We start from the raw sequence: 22,081 nt of genomic DNA, 5'->3' as shown, positions 1-22,081 counted from the left end.
AGTGCCAAGTATCTGAGGCCAGATTTGAACTCAGGTCCTCCTGACTTCAAAGCTGTGCTTCCCTCTCTCCTGTCACCCCCATATCCCTAGATCCAAGCTGTTGCCAAGGTCTGTTGAGTCTATCTTCTCACCATCTCTCCTATCCACTCCCCTTCTCTTCTGTGACACTGCTACCACCCTAGCTCCGGCCCTCCTCACCTGGACTATCGAAATAACCTGATGCTTGGTCTCCCTGCATCAGCTCTTCCCACTCCACTCCATCCTCCACTCAGACATCAAAATTATCTTTTTTGTTTGTTTGTTTAGGCAATGGGGTTAAGCTGCTTACCCAGGGTCACATAGCTAGTAAGTATTATGTGTCTGAGGCCGGATTTGTACTCAGGTCCTGCTGAATCCAGGGCTGGTGCTCTATCCACTGCGCCATGTAGCTGCCCCTAAAATTATCTTCTTAAAGCAACGTCTCACCACCTCATCCCCTTACCCTCAATGAACTCCAGTGGCTCCCTATCACTTCTAGGATCAAATATAAAATCCTGTTTGGCCTTTTAAAGGCTTACCTTTCCAGTGTTCTTATACCTTCTTACCCCTACCTCCCCATCTGCCCCCACATATCCTATGATCCGGTGACACTGGCCTCTTGGCTCTTCCTTGCACAGGACAGTCCATCTTCTGACATTTTTTGATTTTATCTCTGGCTGCCCCCCTATGCCTGGAACTCTCTCCCTCCTCCCTTCCCTGGCTTCCTTCAAGTCTCAGTGAAAATCCCACCTTCTGCAAGAAGCCTTTCCTGACCCTTTTCAGGCATTCAGCCTTCCCTCTGAGAACACCTCCAATTTATCTTGTCTACATCTTCTTTGTCCAGAGTTGTTGGCATGTGTTCTCCCCCTTGAGGGTACGGATTGCTTTTGCCTTTCTACAAAGAAAGAAAAAAATCTCTAAAAAAATCTCCAGAGCTTAGCATAGTGCCTGCCACACAATCAGTGCCTAATACATGCTTTTTGACTTGACAGGAAGCTAGCTAATTTAAAAGGTGTTACGACTTTCCTCCACAGTCCATTTCAATGTCTATGAGTCCTGTCAGGTCATTCTTCTGATTGAAACAACAGTTCTCCTTTCGTGGTGAGGTCTAGATTTGGCCTCAGACGTTCCCGTGTCAGAATCTGAGCTGTGTTAAGTGTGTGAGAATGGCAATTAGGACTGCACGAAGAGATATGAGATTCTGTGCAGAGATATGATCACTGAACACATGGGAGCTGAGATCACCAAGTAAGAATGCATAGAGAGAGAGAGAGAAGAGAAGGGGGCCAGGAGAGAGCCTGGAGGACCCCCATTCTCAGCAGGCGTGACATAAAGAGCCAGCAAAGAGTGAGAAGAAAGGGGCAGTTGGATGGATAGGAGGAGCACCAGGAGACAGTGTCATGAAAACCTAGAGAGAAGAGAGTACCCATAGAAGAAGGTCATCTTCACCAAGGGTCAAAGGCTGCAGAGAGGGCACAAAGGCTGGGTGATTTGGCAGACACTGGAAACTTTGGAGAGAGTAGTTTTCAGTTAAATGAGATTGGAAGCCAGATTGCCCAGGGTTTAGAAGCAAAAGAGGAGAGGAAGTAGAAGCACCTACGTAAGCCCATCCCAAAGCCCATAGCTAAAGCCAGATTGCCCAGTGTTTAGAAGAAAGAGAGAGGAGGGAAAGTAGAAGCACCTACGTAAGCCCATCCCAAGCCCATTGCTATGGGACTCTCCTCTCACTTGGGGAGATGAACGCCCTGCCTTGTGTAAGGGGTGAGGCGAGTTAGGGAGAGCTGAGACAGCTCTAGCCTTTGCTAAATTCCCCTTTGGGTACTCATCATTCAGGAGCTCCTGGCTCCTAGCTTGGAGAAAGAAAACGAAAGAGGCCAATCCCACTTCAACCCTTGCTGAAGGAAAAGACTTTAGGAAGACATGAGAGGGATGGGCAGTCTCCATCATGGCTCTCATCCCATCTTGCCACTCTAGAGGAGTGGGAAACTTCCCCTTGGCTGTGCTCCAAGAGCCTCTCTCTTGGTGACGCTGAGTTATCTCACTCCCAATGGGTGAGCTCCTTCACTGTATAGCCTGGTGTACATTCTCCTGTGCGTGTACCTCCTCATATTTCTGTTTTGCTATGATTTGGATAAAGTGGTTTCTTTGCCATTTGCCGTGGTGTTCATTGCGGAACTGGTATTAGGAGGGAAAGAGGTAAGCGCCGGATGTAGACCTTCCCCCTCCAAATGACAAAGTGATCAAAAGTCAGCTGGAACCTGATCACATCCCCAAGACTAACAATAATATCAAGGGAAGCAGATAGATAGACTTCTAGTCAGTACCCCCCTGTCTCTGAGGAGAGTAGAACGGTGGCCTCTGGCCCCAACTTCCCGATTCCCCTCCTGTAAGGAATGAAAGTCTCCTTAAGAGAAAGATGGCAGGAAAAGAGGCTATGAATGTCTAGACTCCCTTTCACTTCACCATCCATGGATGTCTCCCTACCCATATGGAGCTTCCTCCAACCCCTTATCCCTGCACCTGTTAGAGACAGTATCCTCGAGGAGTTTAGCTGTAAAGGGGAAGAGAGGGACTGAAGGGCACATGGTGTGGGTGTTCAAAGGAAACGAGGGCTTTTTCAAGGGACAGAAAGATACAGTCAGTGTAGTATAAATTCACCAAGCATTTATTCCATTTTTCCTGTGTACCGAGCACAGCACTAGGCATTGGGAATACACAGAAAAAGCCAAGAAGCCCCCTGCCCTCCAGGGAAACCACAAACAGATAAGTATAAACAATACATCTCAAGGAGGGAGAGAGTGTTAACCAATTGGGGGGGAGGATCAGGAAAGACTTCTTGTAGGTGGGTCAAATAAACTGAACCTTTAACAATAATAACGATAATAATTAGCATTTACACAGTGCCTGTTATGTGCCAGGAATTGTCGTAAGCTCTTTTTACAAATATTATGTCGTTGGTTCCTCACAACAACCCAGCGAGGTGGGTGCTTTTATTCTCTCCATTTTACAGTCAAGGAAGTTGAGCCGAACAGAGGTTAAGTGACTTGCCTAGGTCACACAGCTAAAGATGTGCCTGTGGCCATATTCGAACTCAGGTCTTCTCGACTCCAGGCTCAGCACTCTATCCTTGAAGGAAGCTAAGGACTCGAAGAGGCAGAGGTGAACAAGGTTTACATTTCAGGTAAGGCAGTCTGTACAAAGGCGTGGTGAAGGTGGATGAGAGGCTGGGTTCAAGGAACGGCTACCAGGCCAGGCTGGCTAGAGTATACAATGAATACAGGACAGTAATAGAAAATATGCCTTGAAAGTTTGGTTGGAGCTAACTTTGGAAGGCTTTTAAACGAATGAACAGAAAAAGCATTTATTAATCACTTACTCCGTGCCAGGGAATGTGCTCAGTGCTAGGAATACAAACACAAGGGTGAGATGGCCCTTGCCTACAAGGAGCTAATATTGTAATGGGGAAGACAAAACATGGAGGGAAGTGGTACCTAAGGAAAGGAACTTTGGTCGAAGTCAACAAGGATGGCGAAGTCATCCATTGGGCAGCCAATTAAGAAGATTTCCTTTCCTGGAGTAATATTGGTTTGAAGCAAACCTGATGCAAAATTGGTATCGGTTTGATGAATTTAAGAAGGGAGCAATCGTTTTTCTTAGACCGAGATGCCGTCTGCATCGTCTCGTTTTGTTCATTGTTCTTATTGCACAGAGATATATTGATTTGACTACTCTACTTGAGGAGGCTGCCAGTGGGAGACTGGGACTCTGGGTGGTGATAGTATTGGGGGCAGATTGCAAGGTGGCTATCTGGATGACTGGATGGGACGCAAATGAAGAATGAGCCAATCTGGGGCCAGCTAGATATTATGGGCTAGGGTGAGAAGGCAATGCCAGGCAGACAAGTTATTTTATCCCAGAGGCAACAGAGAACCACTAAAGATTTCTGAGCATGGAATTTGTGCTTTAGGAAGATTATCTTGCCAGGTGTATGGAAGAAGGATGGGAGAAGGGAGAGACTAGAGACAGGGATACCATTACGATGCTCCAGGAAGGAGGTGATGAGGAATCCACTCAGGCAGGCAGAAAGGATGGTTTGGAGGTAGAACAGGAATTAGTGGTGGTACCTTTATGAAATGGGCAATTGTGGGGGAGGAGCAGGTTTTAAGGGGAAGACAATGAGCTTTGTTTTCAGCATCTTGATTTTGAGGTGCCAATGGGACATCCAGATAGAGATGTCTTCCTGGCAGATGGTAAGGAAGGGACAGATCAGGGTTAATAATCACTGATATTACATGAAAGGCTTATAAAATGCTTTGGATTTCAGAGTTATCTATGTAGAGATGATACATGATCCTGAGAAAGCTGATGAAATCACATGGGTAGATAGTATATATAGAGAGAAAAGAACACCAAGGGTTAGCGGGTGGAAGATAGAGCCAGCAAAAGAGACCGACTAAACTGATTCACAAAGGGAATTCATTGAAATGGAATTAAAATGTCAGCTCTTTGTCATTGGGTCACGTTGTATTCTTAGTCATTTCCCGTTCAAATACTTGAAAACAGCTATCATGTCTTCTCTTTCCGCAATCTCTTCAAGCGATCTTCACATGGTGGGCTCCCAGAGACCTTCCCTAACCTGGTTGTCCTCCAGCTAGTAAAAGTCCTGTGTGATTCTGGGAAAGTCACTTAACCCCAATTGATTCATGAAAAACAAAAACATAACAAATTTTCTTCTTTCTTTATGTTTCCACTGCTCCCTTATTTGTATTCGGAGCCCCGCAATTGCACCCTAGGCTTCTACCATCCCCCTGAATCGCTCCAGCGCCCCGCAGGGGCAGTATCACCCGCTTTGGAGCTAGATCTATGATTTTATGCATGACCATGAGCAAGCCCCTTCCCCTCCATGGGTCTCAATTTCCTCCCCCTGTAAAAGGAGGAGGTTTTCCTAGATGACCTTGTGAAGCCCCTTCCAGTCTAACTCCAACTTGCCCCTACTGGGGGCAGAGCAGCACCTCAGGACCTCTCTTCTCCTCCCCCTCTGCTCCTCTCTGTCCTTGTCGGTGCCCCTCTGACCCTCCCCTACTCCTCTCTCTGCACTTTCCCATTCCCTCTCCTGTGTCCACTAGGGGGCAGAGCAGTACCTCTGGGCCTCTCTTCTCCCCTCTGTTCCTCTCCCTCCCTGTGGGTGCCCTTCTGTCCCTCCACTTCCCCTCTCTCTGCACTTTCCAATTCCATCTCCTGCATCCCCTTATCCCTAGGGGGCAGAGCAGCACCTCTGGCCCTCTCTGCTCCTCCCCCTCTGCTCCTCTCCCTCCCTGTGGGTGACCCTCTGGCCCTCCCCTCCCCCTCTCTCTGCCCCTTCCTGTGCCTTGGCCTGCATCCCTTTATCCCTAGGGGGTAGAGCAGGCTCTTTCCTTTCTGTCCTTGGGAGACCTCGAGGCAGGGTGTCTCCTGAGAGAGGTGGACCTCAGTTCTAATCCTTCCCCATCCTCTACGTGGGAGGGCTAAGGGTCTGGGGTCTGGAAGGGGGAATGGTACACTGGAGCCACTATGGTTGTGTTTCACACTGGGAATGAGTTCAATGTGCTGCCTGAGGCCTCAGTGAGACAACGTAAACAATGTGAGATCTCTCAGATGGACTGAGTGTAACAGTTTTGTAGACTGTTACAAACTCAAGGTTGGTTACCCTAGCCTGAATAGGCCGAAGTTTCAAGTTCCTGGAAAACACATGATCTGTACTGTTACATTAGTATTAAGTCATGGCTAATGCTAAATAAGGATAAAATAGCTAGGACTGCTAGTATGATAATGAGACTCCTTGTTTCTGGGGTAGATTTTCACGTTTTGGATCGTAAGGATGAAATATCTGTTCCAATGGGAATTTACAGTCAGTGGTGGGTGGGTGTCTCTGCGTTAGGACTATATAACCTTTGTCCTCGCCTTTGTGCCTCTCCTGGCACTCGGACTGCCGGACAGAGCAGTTGCCTGCTTCTCGCGAGAACGTAATAAATCTTTCACTTTCTACCTAGAAAATCTCTGGTGTTATTTTTGGCTAAGTGTAGCACACAGTATTTGGTGCGTTGGCCGGGAAAATGTGACCAGGTGGAAGGACAGAGTCCTGGGCCTCTTGGGAAGGCAAGCCCTGCCTTGATTTTAGGCAGCCCATGCTGCTTGGGATTTCTTCCCCTTCCACCAGGTGAAGTGACCCGAAGCAGAGAGACTAGGTGTATAGTGAAAGTAAAGGAGAGGACTCTGCGGCAAATCCCGACTGGTCGGTGTGGACAGAGCAGTCAGGTAACTTGTGTGCACGTGACCCAAGGTAAGCACCTAGGGGACCCTTGAGTCAAGCGTTTACCGACCCTGGAAGGGTGCCCTGGATAGAAAGGCTCTTAGGTGACTGAGAGGTGGAGGCGACTCACCTGTGGTTGGGCGTGTGGAACCAGGGGGTTCCATCAATATTGAAATGGGCAAGGCTCAGTCCAAGCATCCCTCCACAGAGATTGAAATTAAAAGAATACCGGTAAATAGTCCCTTGGGAAATAAATTAAGTAATTGGAATGAGTTGCCAAACTATAAAGGGAAAGATTTTTAAAAAAATGATTAGATACTGTTGTTTTGTTTCGGGTAATAAGGATATTGGGAGTGGCACGATTTGGCCCTATCATGGCTAGGTGGAAGACTGGGTGTGCCACAAATTAAATTTATTTGTGAATGAAAAGGATCCTGTGGACCCGGAGGAAGTGATATAGGCTGGTTTATGGCTTCCAGGGAGCAGGATGTTTTTGAGTGAAAATAACTCTAAGAAAGAGGATAATAAGGAGGGGGAGGTAGTGTCTCAGAAGGGGTGGGATCCATTGTCGTCTTCTTCCACCCCCCCATGCAATACCCCCTCAGGGGCCGGCAGTTCCAGCTCCCCCCCCCAAAAAAAAATACTAATGTATTATTTAGGCTATATGATTGGTAGAGGATTTCTGACAAGTTTCTCGCTTTTGGATTCTCCCTGTCATTTTGTTCTATGTTTGTCTGTGTCTGTGTCAATGATGGTCTGTGATTAATGTCTCTGAGTTGTTGATCCTTTACTGCCAGGCAGCCAAGGGCTGCAACTGGATTCTGAAATGCTGCTTTCTCCCCTTCCCCCACTCCCTGATACCAGCCACATTCCTGGGAGCGGGTGGGTGGGGGAGAGAATGGGGGAAATATATACATATATATATATATATATATATATATATATATATATATATATATATATATATATATATATATATATATTATTATATTATTATTTAGATTATATGATTGGTAAAAAGCAAGTTGAAGAGGATCCTCAAAGTGTCAGGTCAGAATCACAAAGAAATAAGGTATGTGCAGTTTTAAAGGGACTTTAATCAAAGTCCATCAGAGGATTAATTAGGTAGAAGGAAGGCAAGAAGATTTAAGCATGTAGGAGAGAGGGGTATGTGTAGGAAGCTTAAGGAAGGTATAATTTATTTGCGCAGTGGGAATAAAGGTTTTGAAAGTAAAAAGGTTTGGAAATTCTTGAAGAGTTGTTGGAAAATATTCTCTTCCTACGGTGGATGGAAGAGAGAGAGATAAGGAGGAAAGGAGGGTGCTCAGATCAAAGGGAGGCAGGCTAAAATAAGTCTTTAACCATGCCCTGCCTTATATAAAAGACAAAAGGTTTTGTGTACCAGAACAGGAACAAAAGGTAATTTATGGGCAGCCAGAGGCTGTGCTGAATGAAATGTGATGTTCACAATTTATTACATTGTTTGGTATTAAGATACATTGGGAAAATGTAAGAATCTGCAAATGGTTAAACTTTGGTATTGTTATGTCAAGTGGCTTTTCATAATTTGAATGTTATTAAAGTAAATTGAAGGAAACTAAAAAAAATACAGTGGAAAAAATAGTAAAAATTGTGTGAGACAAGTGAATTGTTTAGAATGCATACTAAAGTTGTAAAAGCCGTTTGGCAAGAGAGAGAGGGAGGGAGAGCCCTATTCAATATCTCCCTTCAGAAATTGAAAAAGAAAGCTGTGTAGTAGTCAATTAATTATTAAGCTCCAGAGGTGTCTACCTGGAGGGAAAGCAAAAAGAAATAGTTAGAATACTGGCCCAGTACATTTGAAGCTGACCTAGGATGTTACCATCGGTGATTCCAAACTGTTTGTAAAACTTTTGCAAGAAAATGTGGACATGAATGGGGAACTGAAATATTGAAGAAATATATAAAGGGTCAAGGGTATTGAATTTAGAAAGGTATATTTGGATAATTTTAAGAGTACATAATGTTATTTGGCATTAAGAAATTTATTAACTATGTGGCCCCAAGAAAGTTTTATTCACTTTAGTTTGTATTTCTAAAATTTTCCTTTATTGTATAATTTCGTAAGCAACTGTATCATCTGTGTTGGCAGAAAAGTAATTTTTTTTATAATCAAAGTGTTGTTAGGTTCCTTCTTAAGGCTAACAACCGGATTTTGGGATGGGTAGTATGAGCCAAGCTCTTCAGGCAGGGATTAGTGGTCCTGGAGAAGTCAAGGCCTTGAAGAACCTTGATTGGGAGTGGCCCCAGGAGACTGCTGGACCTGGTAAAGGGGTCTAGAAAGAAAGAAAGAAAGATTTTTTATTGGGTCTGTTTTAACTTTTTAACATACTGCTTACAGATGTCTGAATTTTCTTATGTGATGTAATCCAGTAAGCAACTGTATTAGTTCTGTTGCTGGAAGGGCCATTTCTTTTATAATCTGCAATGTTAAAATAATTGTGAAATCAGACAAAAGAGAAAAAGGAATGAATTTGGCTGTTGGGGCATTCCATATGATCTTGTTTTGTAACATTTCCTTTTAAATATTGTAATTTTAAAAAGTATAAAATTTCCAAATTGTTTTTTATTTTAAAGGGAATTTTTAGTTGCAATTGTTTCTATCATTTATGAAATTTGTGAGATTGTTAACTAAGTTATTTCGGGTTACTGTTTTCATGTTAAAGCCTAAAAGGGTTAATTACTGTATATGGAAAGAAGGAGACAGTGTACAACCTTATCGGTTTGGTTCTGCCCATTCAAGGGCACCAGTATCAGCCCTCTCTGAGGGCCGTGGCAATTCTCATTATTTTGTAAACTTGCCAAGGTCCCTGGAAGCCATGAGAAAAGAACTTGTTAGGATTATGCAGTTCCTAGACAATGAACTTAGCTTTCTGAGAATTTGCAAGTGTATAGAAATTATTTCTAATGATTGGCTTTTACACCAGGACAAGTTTAAATTTGGGAAGGAAAGATGTTAAGCGAAATCGCTTATGTATGTGAGTCCTGGTAAATCTTGATTTCTTATTGCAAATCTATGAGAGCAAAATTAACTGTATCTGGCTTTAAGCTGTGATTAGTGAGACTTGCTGTTTGAGGTAAAAGGCTCTTGGGACTATAACTAATTTTGTTTTGAGTTTGAATTTGGATATAGTTGTCTGCGTTAAAATCAGTATCTGAGAGAGATGCCAGTGAATGTGATTCTGTACTGGTAACAGGTGGAGGTAAATGTGACTCATTTGGGAAAAAGCCGAGGGGACAATCTTAGCCTCAAACTGAGATGGGATCCTCCTGGCTCAGTTTCCCCATTGTGTTCCTTTGGAAAAGAATGTTTCCCACCTGACTATTCCTCAGTCTGGCTATAAGGAGAAAAAGATACTGCGTGACTGGAGAATTGAGACTCTATCTGAATTTAAACAAAGTTAAGGATATTTTATCTTGTTATATTCGATACGTCACATGTCCCTGCTCTTTTTCCTTCTGCAGTAAGTTTCTATGATTAGAGCAAGCGGTCAGTATAAGATATGAGCTCTTTTGTGTTATCTTACTGGGAAATCTAATGATATTTTTATCTAGAACTAGAACCTGTGCAGAAATGTGTGCAAACTGCTTAAGACTCACCTTAAGATGTTCCGTTTGTTTAAAACAATTCTAAGAGCAGTAGTATTTTTCGTGTAATCAGTCTCTTACTGTTACCAATGTGAGATTCTAACACCATTTGACCAAGGAACTTTGTAACATATAGGGATTCTGTGATAACTAGGAATTTAGTTTCTTGATAATACTCTACAATTTGTGTTATTTAGGGACTTTTGCACCAATTTAGTAAGATTTTATGAACAAGAGTGGAAATGCATGCAAGTTATTTAGGGCTCACTTTGGAGATGTTCCTTAGGCAAAGTGAGATTATAGTTCCACCTTAAACTGATTTTGAAACCTGCTGGTTCTAATAACTGACAGTTTCTGAGTCTGAGTCCAGGTATAAATATCAAGGAAGGTTGTCTGAGCCAATGATCCATGATGCCAGTAGCCCTGTGAGGGGCAAGTATGAACTGCAGGTATGATTTCATGGGAAGGTTGAGAGGGCAACTGTTCTGCATGTGCTGAGGTGGGACCCTCTTGACTTGATTCCTTAACTGAAACCTGGCCGGCTTTAAGTCTGGCTCAATGCAGTTTGCAGTTTGACATAACACTCTGCCTGGAGTTGACAGGAAGTTGGGGGAAATATTGTTCCCTCATTCTAATCTCTTAGTGGCAAGTTTCTATAATCAGAAGATTTTGTAAGTACAGTAACAAAGTTGCTAAAATAATTGATTATGGAACATCTTAGATTGCTATAGAACGGGGATTAGTGTTCCTGTATGAGTTAGGGTCCTTTAATGGCATGGAGACAATTAGGTTTATTTTGTAAATGCCATCAAAGAAACATGGCATGACTAGAAGTTTACGATTTTGTATATATACAGTGTTAAAATTGATTATTCAATATATTTATGCATCTACTAGAGCCTGTTATCAACCCCTTAGTGAAATCTCATCCTCCTGGTGAGGAAATTAATAATGGATTAATGTAAAGTATAAGACACTGGGTTCTGAGGTGAATTTTCTTAAACATGACAATTGACCCTGGTTCCATTTTGAGTTTGTGAAATGATCGGGGTTATAAGGATTAGAAATGGTAATTAAAATTGTGCTAAAGTACTCTGCAGGAGAATGACAGAAAGCTGGTTCCTACAAGAAGACAAGATGCTGAGATGCTGTGCTGGAGATGCTGGAACAAACACTAAGGACCAGAGGACTTCATTGACGATATCCCCTGCCTGACAGCTGTATAGGACAAGACTTTTTGAATTTTAAAGGGACTAATCGCTCAAACTCCCCCTCTAGGGTTTCCTGTTCATAAACTACAAGTAGGTGATTCAGTATATGTTCTACTTTGGAAAGATGAAAAATTAACCCCGAATTGGGATGGGCCCTTTAAGTTACTTTTAACTTTTGATACTGAAGTTGGCACCCAGGAGCCGGGTTGGACCCATCACACCAGAGTAAAAGAACCAGTGGCGCCTCCTTCATCTGAATGGACTGCTGAAAACGAGAGGACCTCAAACTATCTATGAAGGAGACTGCCTTTCTACGGGCCCTTATCATGATCCTTAAACTTCTTTCATTGCTTATAGTGACTGTTACTGCTGCACCTATCCCAGTACTGTTTCCACAGACAATCAATTATACAACTTATGCAAAAAGTAGGGGAAATAGTTAACCTTAAGAACTGTCAGATTTGGGGGGCCTCAACAGCTTGAGCAACGGCCACGGGTACCCGTGCCCTCAGTCCGGCCTGGATCTTAAGTAACAGATCAGAGGTTAATAATCAAACAGGTTTTGGGCTGAGACTGAAGAACATTCCTGGCCCCTAGTTGAATCAATTAAAGGAAGTATTGTATTAATCAAAAGGGTAGGGGAAAGCAATTGGGGATGAGTACATGTGAGTATACTTATTCCTGCCAGATTGTTTACTTTGAAGTTGACTGTTCCCTATGTCAAGGTAGATGGAATGCCACTCATATTAAATACACTAATGGGCATGGATATCATGTAAGAGTGCAAGGTGCCTTACTGGTACTAATTATCGCACAACCTGTAGATATGTACTGGCAGGAGGGAATCCTCTTTTAAGCTGTAATCTTTCCCAGGTAATTGGTGACTTAGACCGACTAAATCTATTTGAAGATGAAAATAGTATGAATGGGAAACTGAGGCTTCCTTATTATGATTGGGCATGGAGAAATCAAACATGGTGTGGATATTTTAGGAAATTTTGGAGCGAAGAGGATCGTACTAATTCAGATCCAGGGGTGGAAAATTGTAATTGGAAAAAAAATGCATTGGAAATGCATCTATAAAGATGGGGACCATATACGGTTCCGAGGGGGACCATTGGGAGTCAGGGATATTCCATACTATCCATCAAGAGGAAATGTGAGTCGAATTTTCAGTAAAAAACAACCAGCTTTAAAAGGCCATTATTGGATATGTGGTTTAACTGCTTATACACACCTTCCAACAGATTGGACTGGAAATTGTTTTATTGGATAGGGAGACCTACATTCTTTTTCTTACCAGGACAAGAAGGGAAGCGGTTAGGGATACAAGTATATGATGACCTTGAAAGAGATCGGAGGTCAATGGATTCATCAATAGCATCTACAGGAAATGCTAACGGTTGGGGGGATGGTTGGCTCCTGGAAGGAATAATAAAAGAATATGGACTAGCAACCTGGGCACAAGATGGAAGTTGGGGATACAGGACCCTGATTTATTTATTAAATAGATTAATTAGGCTACAGGCTGTTGTAGAAATTATGACTAATCAATCTACCAAAACTACTGATTTACTTGCAACTTATGCCGAGCAGAGCCGGGAGGCTATTCTGCAACATAGACTAGTATTGGAGTATTTGTTAGCTGAAGAAGGAGGTGTATGTGGGAAACGGAATTTGTCAACATGTTGTATAAAACTAGATGACGTAGGACAGGCAGTCAAAAATATTAACAAAAATTAGAAAATTGGCCCATGTCCCGGTTCAAACGTGGTCAACTCCTTTAACACCACTTGGTGGTCCTGGTTTGGGATAGTTGGTGGAAACACTCCTGTGGTTTGTGTTAATAGCTTTTAGTGGGGTTTTTTACTTCCTATATGCATACCTTGTATAATTCAATTAGTTACTAAGTTAGTAAAAGATAGCATTGCTAAAATGATTACTACTGCCTCTGATAATACTAGAATGTTGTTTTTGCAGGGACGGGTTTGGGTACCTATTGCAGCATCAGAACAGGATGATCCTGATAGGAATGAAGGAGAGTTACATAAAGTGTGTGAGACGGTGTTCCAAAATTTTGAAGAGATCTCAGTAAGACAAAAGTGGAGGAACTGAGTGAGACAATGCAAACAGTGTGAGATCTCTCAGATGGACTGAGTGTAACAGTTTGTAGACTGTTACAAACTCAAGGTTGGTTACCCAGCCTGAATAGGCCCAAGTTTCAGTTTCCTAGAAAACACATGATCTGTACTGTTATGTTAGTATTAGGTCATGGCTAATGCTAAATGAGGATAAAATAGCTAGGATTGCTAGTATTATAATGAGATTCCTTGTTTCTGAGGTAGATTTTCGCATTTTAGATTGTAAGGCTGAAATTGCTGTCCAATGGGAATTTACAGCAAGTGGTGGGTGGGTGTCTTTGAGTTAGGACTACATCACCTTTCTTGTGACCTTTGTGCCTCCCCTCGGTTCGCTCTGACTGCCGGACGAAGCACACGCCCGCTTCTCGCGAGAACAAAATGAACCTTTCACTTTATACCTAGAAACTCTCTGAGTGTTATTTTTGGGTAACCGTAGCACACAGTCTGGAAGGGGGAATGGTACAAGGAAGCCACTATGGTTGTGTTTCACCCTGGGAATGAGTTCGAGGTGCTGCCTCAGACCCCTTAGGCTTGGTGAGGTCTTGATCACCTGGACACACAAGCCATTGGGCAACCAGCATTGGGGAGAGGTTTCTACAGGGCGTTCAATAGGGGTCAGGTGATATGCTATGATATAATCTGATAATTAATTTAATTGTCGCAATAAATTATGTCTACTTGATGAAGGGGCTAACGGTTCTGAGCTTAGGTGATTCATGGAGACACAGTTAGGTGAGTTATATAACTGGAAAGAGGTACAGGTGGGGCTCAGTATTCCCACACTAGAAGGTGAGGGACAGGGACTTGCTTCCATCAGTATTTGTATCTCCGGGTGCCTAGCACAGTGCCAGGCACATGCTGGATGCTTAATGCAGCAGGCGCACCCAGTGTGTTTCCCAGGATAAGGGGAACTGGGAAGCAGGCTGAGAAGACTCCCTAAAACCCTTCTGGGTCCTTCCCTGGATTCAAAGGACCTGGGTTCAAATTTGGCTTCTGATATTTACATTAGGGTGAGCAAGGGTCAGCCTTTCCCCTCCCTGGGCTCAGTTCCCCCCCCCAGTTTTTGTTTGTCCTTCATTCTGGAAGAGGACCATGACATCAGGGAGGTGATGCCATGACTTGCAAGTGAATTGGATTTAAGGGAGGGAGGGCCAGGCAAGGTCACCAGCCTCGCTTTCTCCTCTGGAGCCATCTGGGTCCACTGGCAAGATATATAATCAGGACAACTGGAGATGGCCCCCACAGTGCCTGGTACACAGTAGGCACTACATAAATGTCTGTGATTATTCCTCTCATACAGTGAGCTCCTTCAGAAGACTCCTCCCCCACCTATCACAAAGTGTCCTTCCTTCACCCTTGTTGGCCCTTTCCTCCTCCCACACCCTGCATTCTGGGGAGGTCCACCAGCTCCACTACTGCTGTAAAGGGAGTCTTTCCCCATTAGAGTGTAAGCCCTTTAAGGGTAGGGCTGTTTTTGCTTGTATTTGAATCCCCTGCCCAGTGCCTGGCACACAGGAGCTTCGAGGTTTGTTGACTGACTGCCTGATTACAAAGCACTTGGCTGGCACCAGTTGGAGTTTGGTAAACATTGTTGATCAAGTCATCGATTGGCTTCTCCCTCCTCTGCTTCCCCCATGCCCCTCACCCTTCGGGTGTCCGGCTCTTTTCTGGCAGGCACTACTGGGGCAAACACCAAAGAGGGTTACAGTGCTTAAGGCTGGACTGGAATTCTGCTTCTTCTGCCCTGCCCCTCCCCACCCAGGCCAGCAAAGCAGAGACTTCCTGTTGTGTTAACTGCCCCCCCCAGCCCCCCAAGAGCCTGGGAGTCCAGCAAGCTTCTGGTTGGGGTTGTGACTGGGGAAGTGCCAGACATCTCTGGACCTCAGTTTCCACTTGGATAAAATGGGTCTACACCTCACAGGGCACCTCTGGGGTCGCTGGGGCTCAGTTTCACCTTTTGTAACAAGGGACCACAGTAGATAAGCCGCCCACAACCTCGGGCCTCAGTTTCTCCACTTGTAAAGAGAGTTAATGGGAGGCCATCAAAATCAAAGCTGGAGAATGCCAATATTCATCCTGCTACCTTGGGCATGCTGAGCAAGCATTGGTGCTACTCTGTAGAAGAAAGCAGCTTTCCTAGATGACCTTGTGAGGCCCCTTCCAGCTCTAACTCTGTCTTGGCCCTGCTGGGGGCACAGCAGCACCTCTGGGCCTCTCTGCTCCTCCCCCTGTGCTCCTCTCCCTCCCTGTGGGTGCCCCTCTTGCCCTCCCCTCCCCATCTCTCTGCACTTTTCCTTTCCCTCTTTTGCATCCACTTATCCCCAGGGGGCAGAGCAGCACCTCAGGCCCTCTCTGCTACTCCCCCTCTGCTCCTCTCCCTCCCTGTGAGTGCCCCTCTGGCCCTCCCCTCTCCCTCTCTCTGCCCCTTCCCATGCCCTCTCCTGCATCCCCTAGGGGGCAGAGCATCACCTCAGGCCCCCTCTGCTCCACCCCATGTGCTCCTCTCCCTCCCTGTGGGTGCCCCTCTTGCCCTCCCCTCCCCTCTGTGCACTTACCTTCCCTCTCCTGCATCCACTTATCCCTAGGGGGCAGAGCAGCCTCCTTCCTTTCTGTCCTTGGGAGACCTAGAGGCAGGGTGTCACTGAGGGTCTCCTGACAGAGGTAGGCCTCATTTCTGCTCCTTCTCCATCCTCTAGGTGGGAGATCAAGGGCATGGGGTCTGGGGGGCAGGACCCCAGAAGGAGCTTCTGGAGGCACTGAAGCCACTATGTTTGTGTTTCATCCGGGGTTTGAGTGCGAGGTGCTGCCTTGGGCCTCTTAGGCCTGACAAGGCCTTTACCAAGTGGCTGTGGGCCTTTGGCCAATCAGAAATGGAGGGTTGTCTGCAGGGCATTCAATAGGGGACGATTTAATATAATATGATATTATATTATGTGATTATTATTTTATTTCATTGTTATATAAATGATATTTCATGGAGGGCTGAAGGTTCTGCATTTGGGTGAATCATGGAAAAACAGATGGAAATATTATTTACTGATGAATAAGGAAGTAGGTAAAGAGACCCCCTGATTACCCTAGGGCTTGGCTTGAGAGAGGTGGCCCAGCATTGAGGTAGGTGACCCCATGTGTATTGCTGGCCAGGAGGGGAGGCCCTACCTGCCGCCTAAGGGCTCACTCCTCCCCTCACCCACGTATTCCCATTGACTTTCTGCCAAGAGTCCCATAAAGTGGCGTTTACCTGCTGGGCCCTTAGACTGTACAAAGGGTCTTTGGTTTTTTTTGGGGCAACTGGGGTTAAGTGACTTACCCAGGGTCACACAGCTAGTAAGTGTCAAGTGTTTGATGTGAGTCGCAATTTGAACTCAGGTGCTTCTCAGTTCAAGGCCGGTGCTCTATCCACTGCACCACCTAGCTGCCCCTGTACAAAGAGTCCTGAAGAGGGTCCATCCGTCCAGGACTAGGGCAGGAAGAGACAGGCTGATCGTTCTCCCCAGACCTAAACCCCCTCCTCTCAATCTGCCCAGTCAAAAGCAGACAGAACATTGAACTGAGAATCAGAAAATCTGCGTTCTGGCACCAGTCCTGCAATGAATGAACATTATGAGATCAAGGATAGCATTTAGCCTCTCAGAGCCTCAGTTTCCCCTTCTAGAAAATGAATTGGTAGGACTCTGTGATCTCTAACTGACTGAAGTGGAACCTTAGAGCCCAAAGGATTCATGCCTCAGCACTTGGGATTAATGGAAATCTGGGAGCTGAACATTTGGACTCAGTCATGCCTTCTGAGGACATAGGTTTTCTCTTCCCTCAGGGAGGGCAGGTGGTATCCCCCAGCATCATGTAAGCTCCCTGAACACCAGGACGGTTTTGTTCTTCTCTTTGACTCCCCAGGACCTACCTCGCTCACTGCCTGGCACAGAGTAGGAACCGTCTACCTGCAGATTTTGCACCTCAGCAAGGAGAGTGTGCACTCCTGGCCGTGGGCCCCTCTGTGGTCTCTCAGGCTGGGAACCACCCTAGGGCAGGGGAGGTCCCTCTTGTGGCTCTCTTGGCTTGGCAGAAATGTCACTCATTTACACCCATGTCGGTTTTTGTTCCAGGTTTGTCCAAGACAAAGAGTTATCTGGCAGAAGACTCCAAAGGCAAGTTACCCCTACCAGTGAAAGCCCAGATGCGGTGGGTGGCAAGACCCCTGGGGGCCAGGGCCCTTGGTGTCTGTAGCCACACATCACACTGTCCTGCCCAGGCCTTCCTCCTCTCCCTTACTCCCCTAAAGAGCTCTCTGTTTTGTAGGGAGGCCCTGGGGACAGCCCCAGTCTGAGCCCAGCTCCTGTCCTTGCCCCAGAGGCAGGGGCTTCTATCTCTGAGCCTCTCTGCCCAGCCCTGCCCCTTCTCACTGCCTCTGAAGTGGCTCAGTCAGCAGCTGAGGATTCTCAGTGAAGGGCCCAGATGAAAGGGGTGGGGCCTTTTTCCAGAGAGGGAGGCTCTCTGTGACCACCGGGCCCTGGCAGGCCTTCTTTGCCATTTTTGGACCTCATACCTGAGGGCCAGTCTGGCGAGGCCCAAGACGCCCCTCTCAGAATCATGTTGGTTTTCACTCAAAGAGGAAGGAAATGCTAACTTGCACTTAGGAGTTAGATCCCAAAGTGTCAAGTTAGGGAGCCTTGCTTCCAGCCTCCCCTTTGGAAAGGTTTCAGGTCTTTCTGTTCCTGTGGACTGAACCATCACAGAACCCAGGGGAAGGAGGAAGGGAAGGGAAGAAGCCTTTCTTCCCACCTACAATGGGCCAGGCACTATGCTGAAATAATTTACAAGTCGCTCGTTTGAGCTTCACCACAGCCCTAGAAAGGCAGGTTCTGTTCTTAGCCCCATTTTACTGTTGAGCAAATTCAGGCGGACAGGTGATACGGCTTACCCTCTGTCCCACGTCTAGCAAGTGCCTGAGGCCAGCTCTGATCTCAGAGCTGTATTAAATGCTGGTGTTTTGGAAGGAAGAGATGATGTATTTAACCAAGCAGTGAGAAAATGGCCCTGCCTGTCCCTCTGCACATTTTCTTTCCCCAGTTGGACATTTAAATGAAATTTGCTCTTTTTTTGTCAGGTGATAACCCCCTCTCCTTCATTCCCCTAATGGAAACACCCGCTTGCACAAACCTACTTGATTTAACACACCATCTACACCTGCTGTCTGACCACGTGCGCTCAAGTCAATTTCGATGAAGAAATACACCAATTCCCCCATTTGTTATCACCCCAATCCATCATCCCATTTTTGAGTGCAAGCCCTCCATTATACTAAATCAATCTAGCCTCAAAGCCCCAATCCACATGTTGGCAAGTCAGGCCTTGGGCAAGCTACCACCTTTCAGGAGGCCCCAGGCCAGGGGCCTCAACCTCCAATGGAAAAGGTTCCCTGAGGGCCAAATTGACTTAGAAAGGCAGAAATGAGGATTATCTACTTTGAAGTCTGTTGTTTATTTTGCTCAGCATTTCCCAATTCCATTTGAATCTGCTTTGGGCTTCCCCCACCTCGGGGGAGTGTTCCACCTGTGCTCTAAGCAAATCTCTAAGACTCTAAATGCAGAGAAAGTGCTGGCCTCCAGAGGGAGGAGTAAGGGAGAGTTTTCTCCCCTGGACAAGGAGATCACAGCTCCAGTCCTTAACCCAGCTTTCCTGGAGAGCTTCCTTTGCTTTATCTGAAAACTGCCTCTTCATCTCCTTTTGCCTCTCTTCTAGATCAGGTCTTTCCTGCCCTCCCCCACCTCATGGCAATGGAGGCTGAGTAGCTACATCCACGAAAGGCTCCACCCCAGCCCCATGGCTCTGCTTTCACTAGGAGGACAGATGGGGGGTGGGAAGAGGTCTCCCAGGGTAGGCTTTCTCCCCACCTCTTCCTGCCTTGCTCCACAGAAATTATGGTTATCCCCACCCAACTCTGATGGCTAAGGTTTCCTTACAGTGAAGGGGGTGGAAGAAATGTTGTTTGAAAAGGTCAAGGATGGAGGGGAGTTGGTAGGCTGTAGAGCAGGGCTTCCAGAAGAGCAGCAGCAATGGGCCACATGATGGCCTAGAAGGGTTGCAGTAACTCAGAAGTAGGGGAAGAGGAGGAGGAGGAAGAAGCAGTAGGCTGGCCTTTCCACCCAGTGCTGGGAGAATGGCTGGCCGAAACCAGGGAACCAGGGCAACGGGGGATAGCCAGACCCACACAAAGAGGAAAGGACAGGGGACCCCATTCAGGCCTTAGTGTCAGCTGCTTTGATGGTCCTGGTACAGAGGTGAAGCCAGGTCGGGGAATGAGAATTGGGGAGCAGCGAAAGAACAAACAAATGAGACAAAGGAGATGTGGCCTGACTCTTCCTTTCAGGTGACCTCCTCAGTCTGGTTTCTCCCATCCTCCCTCTTCCTCCTTTGGAGAGGTGATCAAGGAACTCCCCGTTTGCAGAGACCCAGCCCAGGCTCCATGTCTGGATAGTGCCCTCAACCTCTGCACTTCCTTGCTCCCTGAATCCAATGTCCCTCCGCACCAGTATGCATACACTCGCCTCTAGTGACCCTATGTGCCTGCTGTCCTCCCCAAGGTTCCGCAGCCACTTCCAAGATCGCTCGAGGCAGCAAGAGAAGCTGCCTTCCAGTGACCGAAAATGAGTACCTGTTCTCAAGTGCATAAGAAAAAGGGGCATGTGGCTGTGAGGAAATCAGCTCGCCTTATAAGGAAGCAGAAGAAGCAGGCCAAGAAGCAGGTGGTTAAAGAGGAGCATCAGATCGCAGCTGAGGCCGAGAAGAAAGCAAAAGTCCAGAAGAAGAAGTCGACCGCGGGGGAGGTAAAAGCCAAGCGTCCTGTGGTGGGCCCCCGTGGCAATACTGGCCGCCGTGGCCAAGCTAGTCCCCGTGGTCGAGCTGGTTTCCTTCGGCAAGCTGGCCCCCGGGGCCTCGCTGGCCAAGCCTTGCCCTCTGACCAAGCTGGTCCCCACTCAGCTCAACCACCTGTGAAGCTCCCACGAGGCAAGAAAGGTATGCAGAAGTACGACCAGAGAGGCAGGCTGAATCTGAATGGAGAAGACCTCTGTGACTGCCTGGAACAAGATTGCCTGGGCTGCTTCTACCCATGCCCAAAGTGCCAGTCCACCAAGTGTGGGCCCACCTGCCGCCGCAACCGGAAGTGGATTTACGAGGCCATTGCCAACGAGGGCGGAGATGTGGTTAACACCTTCCCATTTCCCCATGCTAAGTAAGGGCCTGAGCTCCACGTGGCTGTGTGTCTCTCTGTGTCTGTGTGTCTCTGTGTGCCTCTGTTCCTGGCTGAGCATCCCTGCCTGGAGAGGAAGCTGGCCTGACAATCCTGACTTCTGTTGCTCCCCAGCAGTATTGACATGAGCACCCCGGGAGCTTGCCCTCCCTCTTCTCCCAAATGCCTGCACTCTGATCCTAGGGGTAGGTAAAAATGCAGGTGAAAACCAAGAGGGCTTCAACCCATAGGGGACCGCAAGCGGCCATCTTGCCTGAGATTTCCTGCCGACGTCTCTCCTAAAGCTAAGTCTTTTGGAACTTGGGAATTTCCTTCCACTGAAGGTGGAATGTGGTTCCCGCCCTGACCCCCTTCCAGCAGCAGCCATCCCTAGAGCCAGGCCAGAATTCTCCAGGTTCCTAAAACTCTTTCCTGTTTCAGTTAGTGCTAAATATACAAACAGAAAAAGAACAAAGACAAAAGTGATCTTTCTCCCATTTGTCATGTGTTTGTTCTCACGTCTAGATGGTCATGTAGGCGTCTGTCCTATGTTGTGTCTGTGATGTTTTCTACATGGTTCCGTGGTTCTAGAGTTGGACTTTCTGACAACTACCACTTGCCTAATGACTTTTTTGCTCTCATCTTGTTGCAGGTATTAAAGGAATCTGGATTCTCCTGGGACTCTTCTCAAAGTCTCCCTTCTGCAGGTTATGCTTGTTTTGAGATTCCACAACAGCAGAATATGTATTGTTAAAGTGAAAGCAGATAAAAAAGAATAAAAAGAAGTTTGTGAAGTTAATTTATCGTTGCCTTCATTTCAGAACAACAGGGAGTGAGGAGGCTGCACCCTGTCTGTGCCAGGCACTGTGCTAATCACTGGGGACCCACGGACAAAGCTCAAGCAGTCCCTGGCCTCAAGGAGTTTTATTTCAGCCCATGTAGGCACCTGGCAGATGGAGAAGGGCGCTCCAACAGTGGTCCTCTGGAGAGGCCTCTCCTGTGGCCCAGCATGCCCAGCTACACCTCTCTGGTTATTCCCCTGAAACAATGTTAGAGACTGCTAGGATCTCAATTCCTCCCCCAGGCTGACACAGACACAGACACACAGACAGACAGACACACACACACACACACACACAGAGAAAGGGGGGTGAGGGAGAAGAAGGGGAACAGCAAAGATCCATGGGGATGCACAAGAGGGAGAGAGAGGTAAGGGGGCTTAGTGAGCTGGCCAGAGTCCATAAAGGGGCAAAACAGGGTGGGCAAGGGCCTCAAGCCCTGTCTTGGGCAGATGGGGACAGTGACCCTGGAGAAAGGTCAAGCAGTGGGACCTGCTCACCCGCTTCCAGGTGAGGATGGGCAGCTCTCATTGGAGGGCAGGCTTGTGGGAGAAGAATGATCCTTTTTTCCTTTGACCTCAGGGAGTCAAGCAGGTGGGATGGCTGGAAATTGCAGGGGGGAATTTGGCCTCCATGGAAGTGGAAGGGGTGGTCCCTGGAACTGGCTAGTTCCTGCACAATGGAAGTTTTCAAGCCCGGTGGGATGCATGATGCATGCTTCTATCCAA

At 46.6% G+C, this 22,081-nt stretch overlaps 1 protein-coding gene across 1 annotated transcript; it reads left to right on the top strand.

Annotated features, from left to right (window-relative positions):
- The first annotated feature begins 5,820 nt into the window (after positions 1 to 5,820).
- Positions 5,821 to 21,282, top strand: LOC144458172 (uncharacterized). The gene is made up of 4 exons (XM_078156822.1): positions 5,821 to 6,337; positions 17,390 to 17,431; positions 19,868 to 20,517; positions 21,167 to 21,282. Exons 3-4 carry the CDS (start codon positions 19,931 to 19,933, stop codon positions 21,171 to 21,173), a joined length of 594 nt encoding a protein of 197 aa, XP_078012948.1. The 5' UTR covers positions 5,821 to 6,337; positions 17,390 to 17,431; positions 19,868 to 19,930; the 3' UTR covers positions 21,174 to 21,282.
- Positions 21,283 to 22,081: the final 799 nt, after the last annotated feature.

Source organism: Phascolarctos cinereus, unplaced genomic scaffold (assembly GCF_003287225.1).
Source record: "Phascolarctos cinereus isolate Bilbo 61053 unplaced genomic scaffold, phaCin_HiC Scaffold_63;HRSCAF=594, whole genome shotgun sequence".
NCBI classification, from domain to species: Eukaryota; Metazoa; Chordata; class Mammalia; order Diprotodontia; family Phascolarctidae; genus Phascolarctos; species Phascolarctos cinereus.
This window is presented reverse-complemented; position numbering and strand designations above follow the sequence as displayed.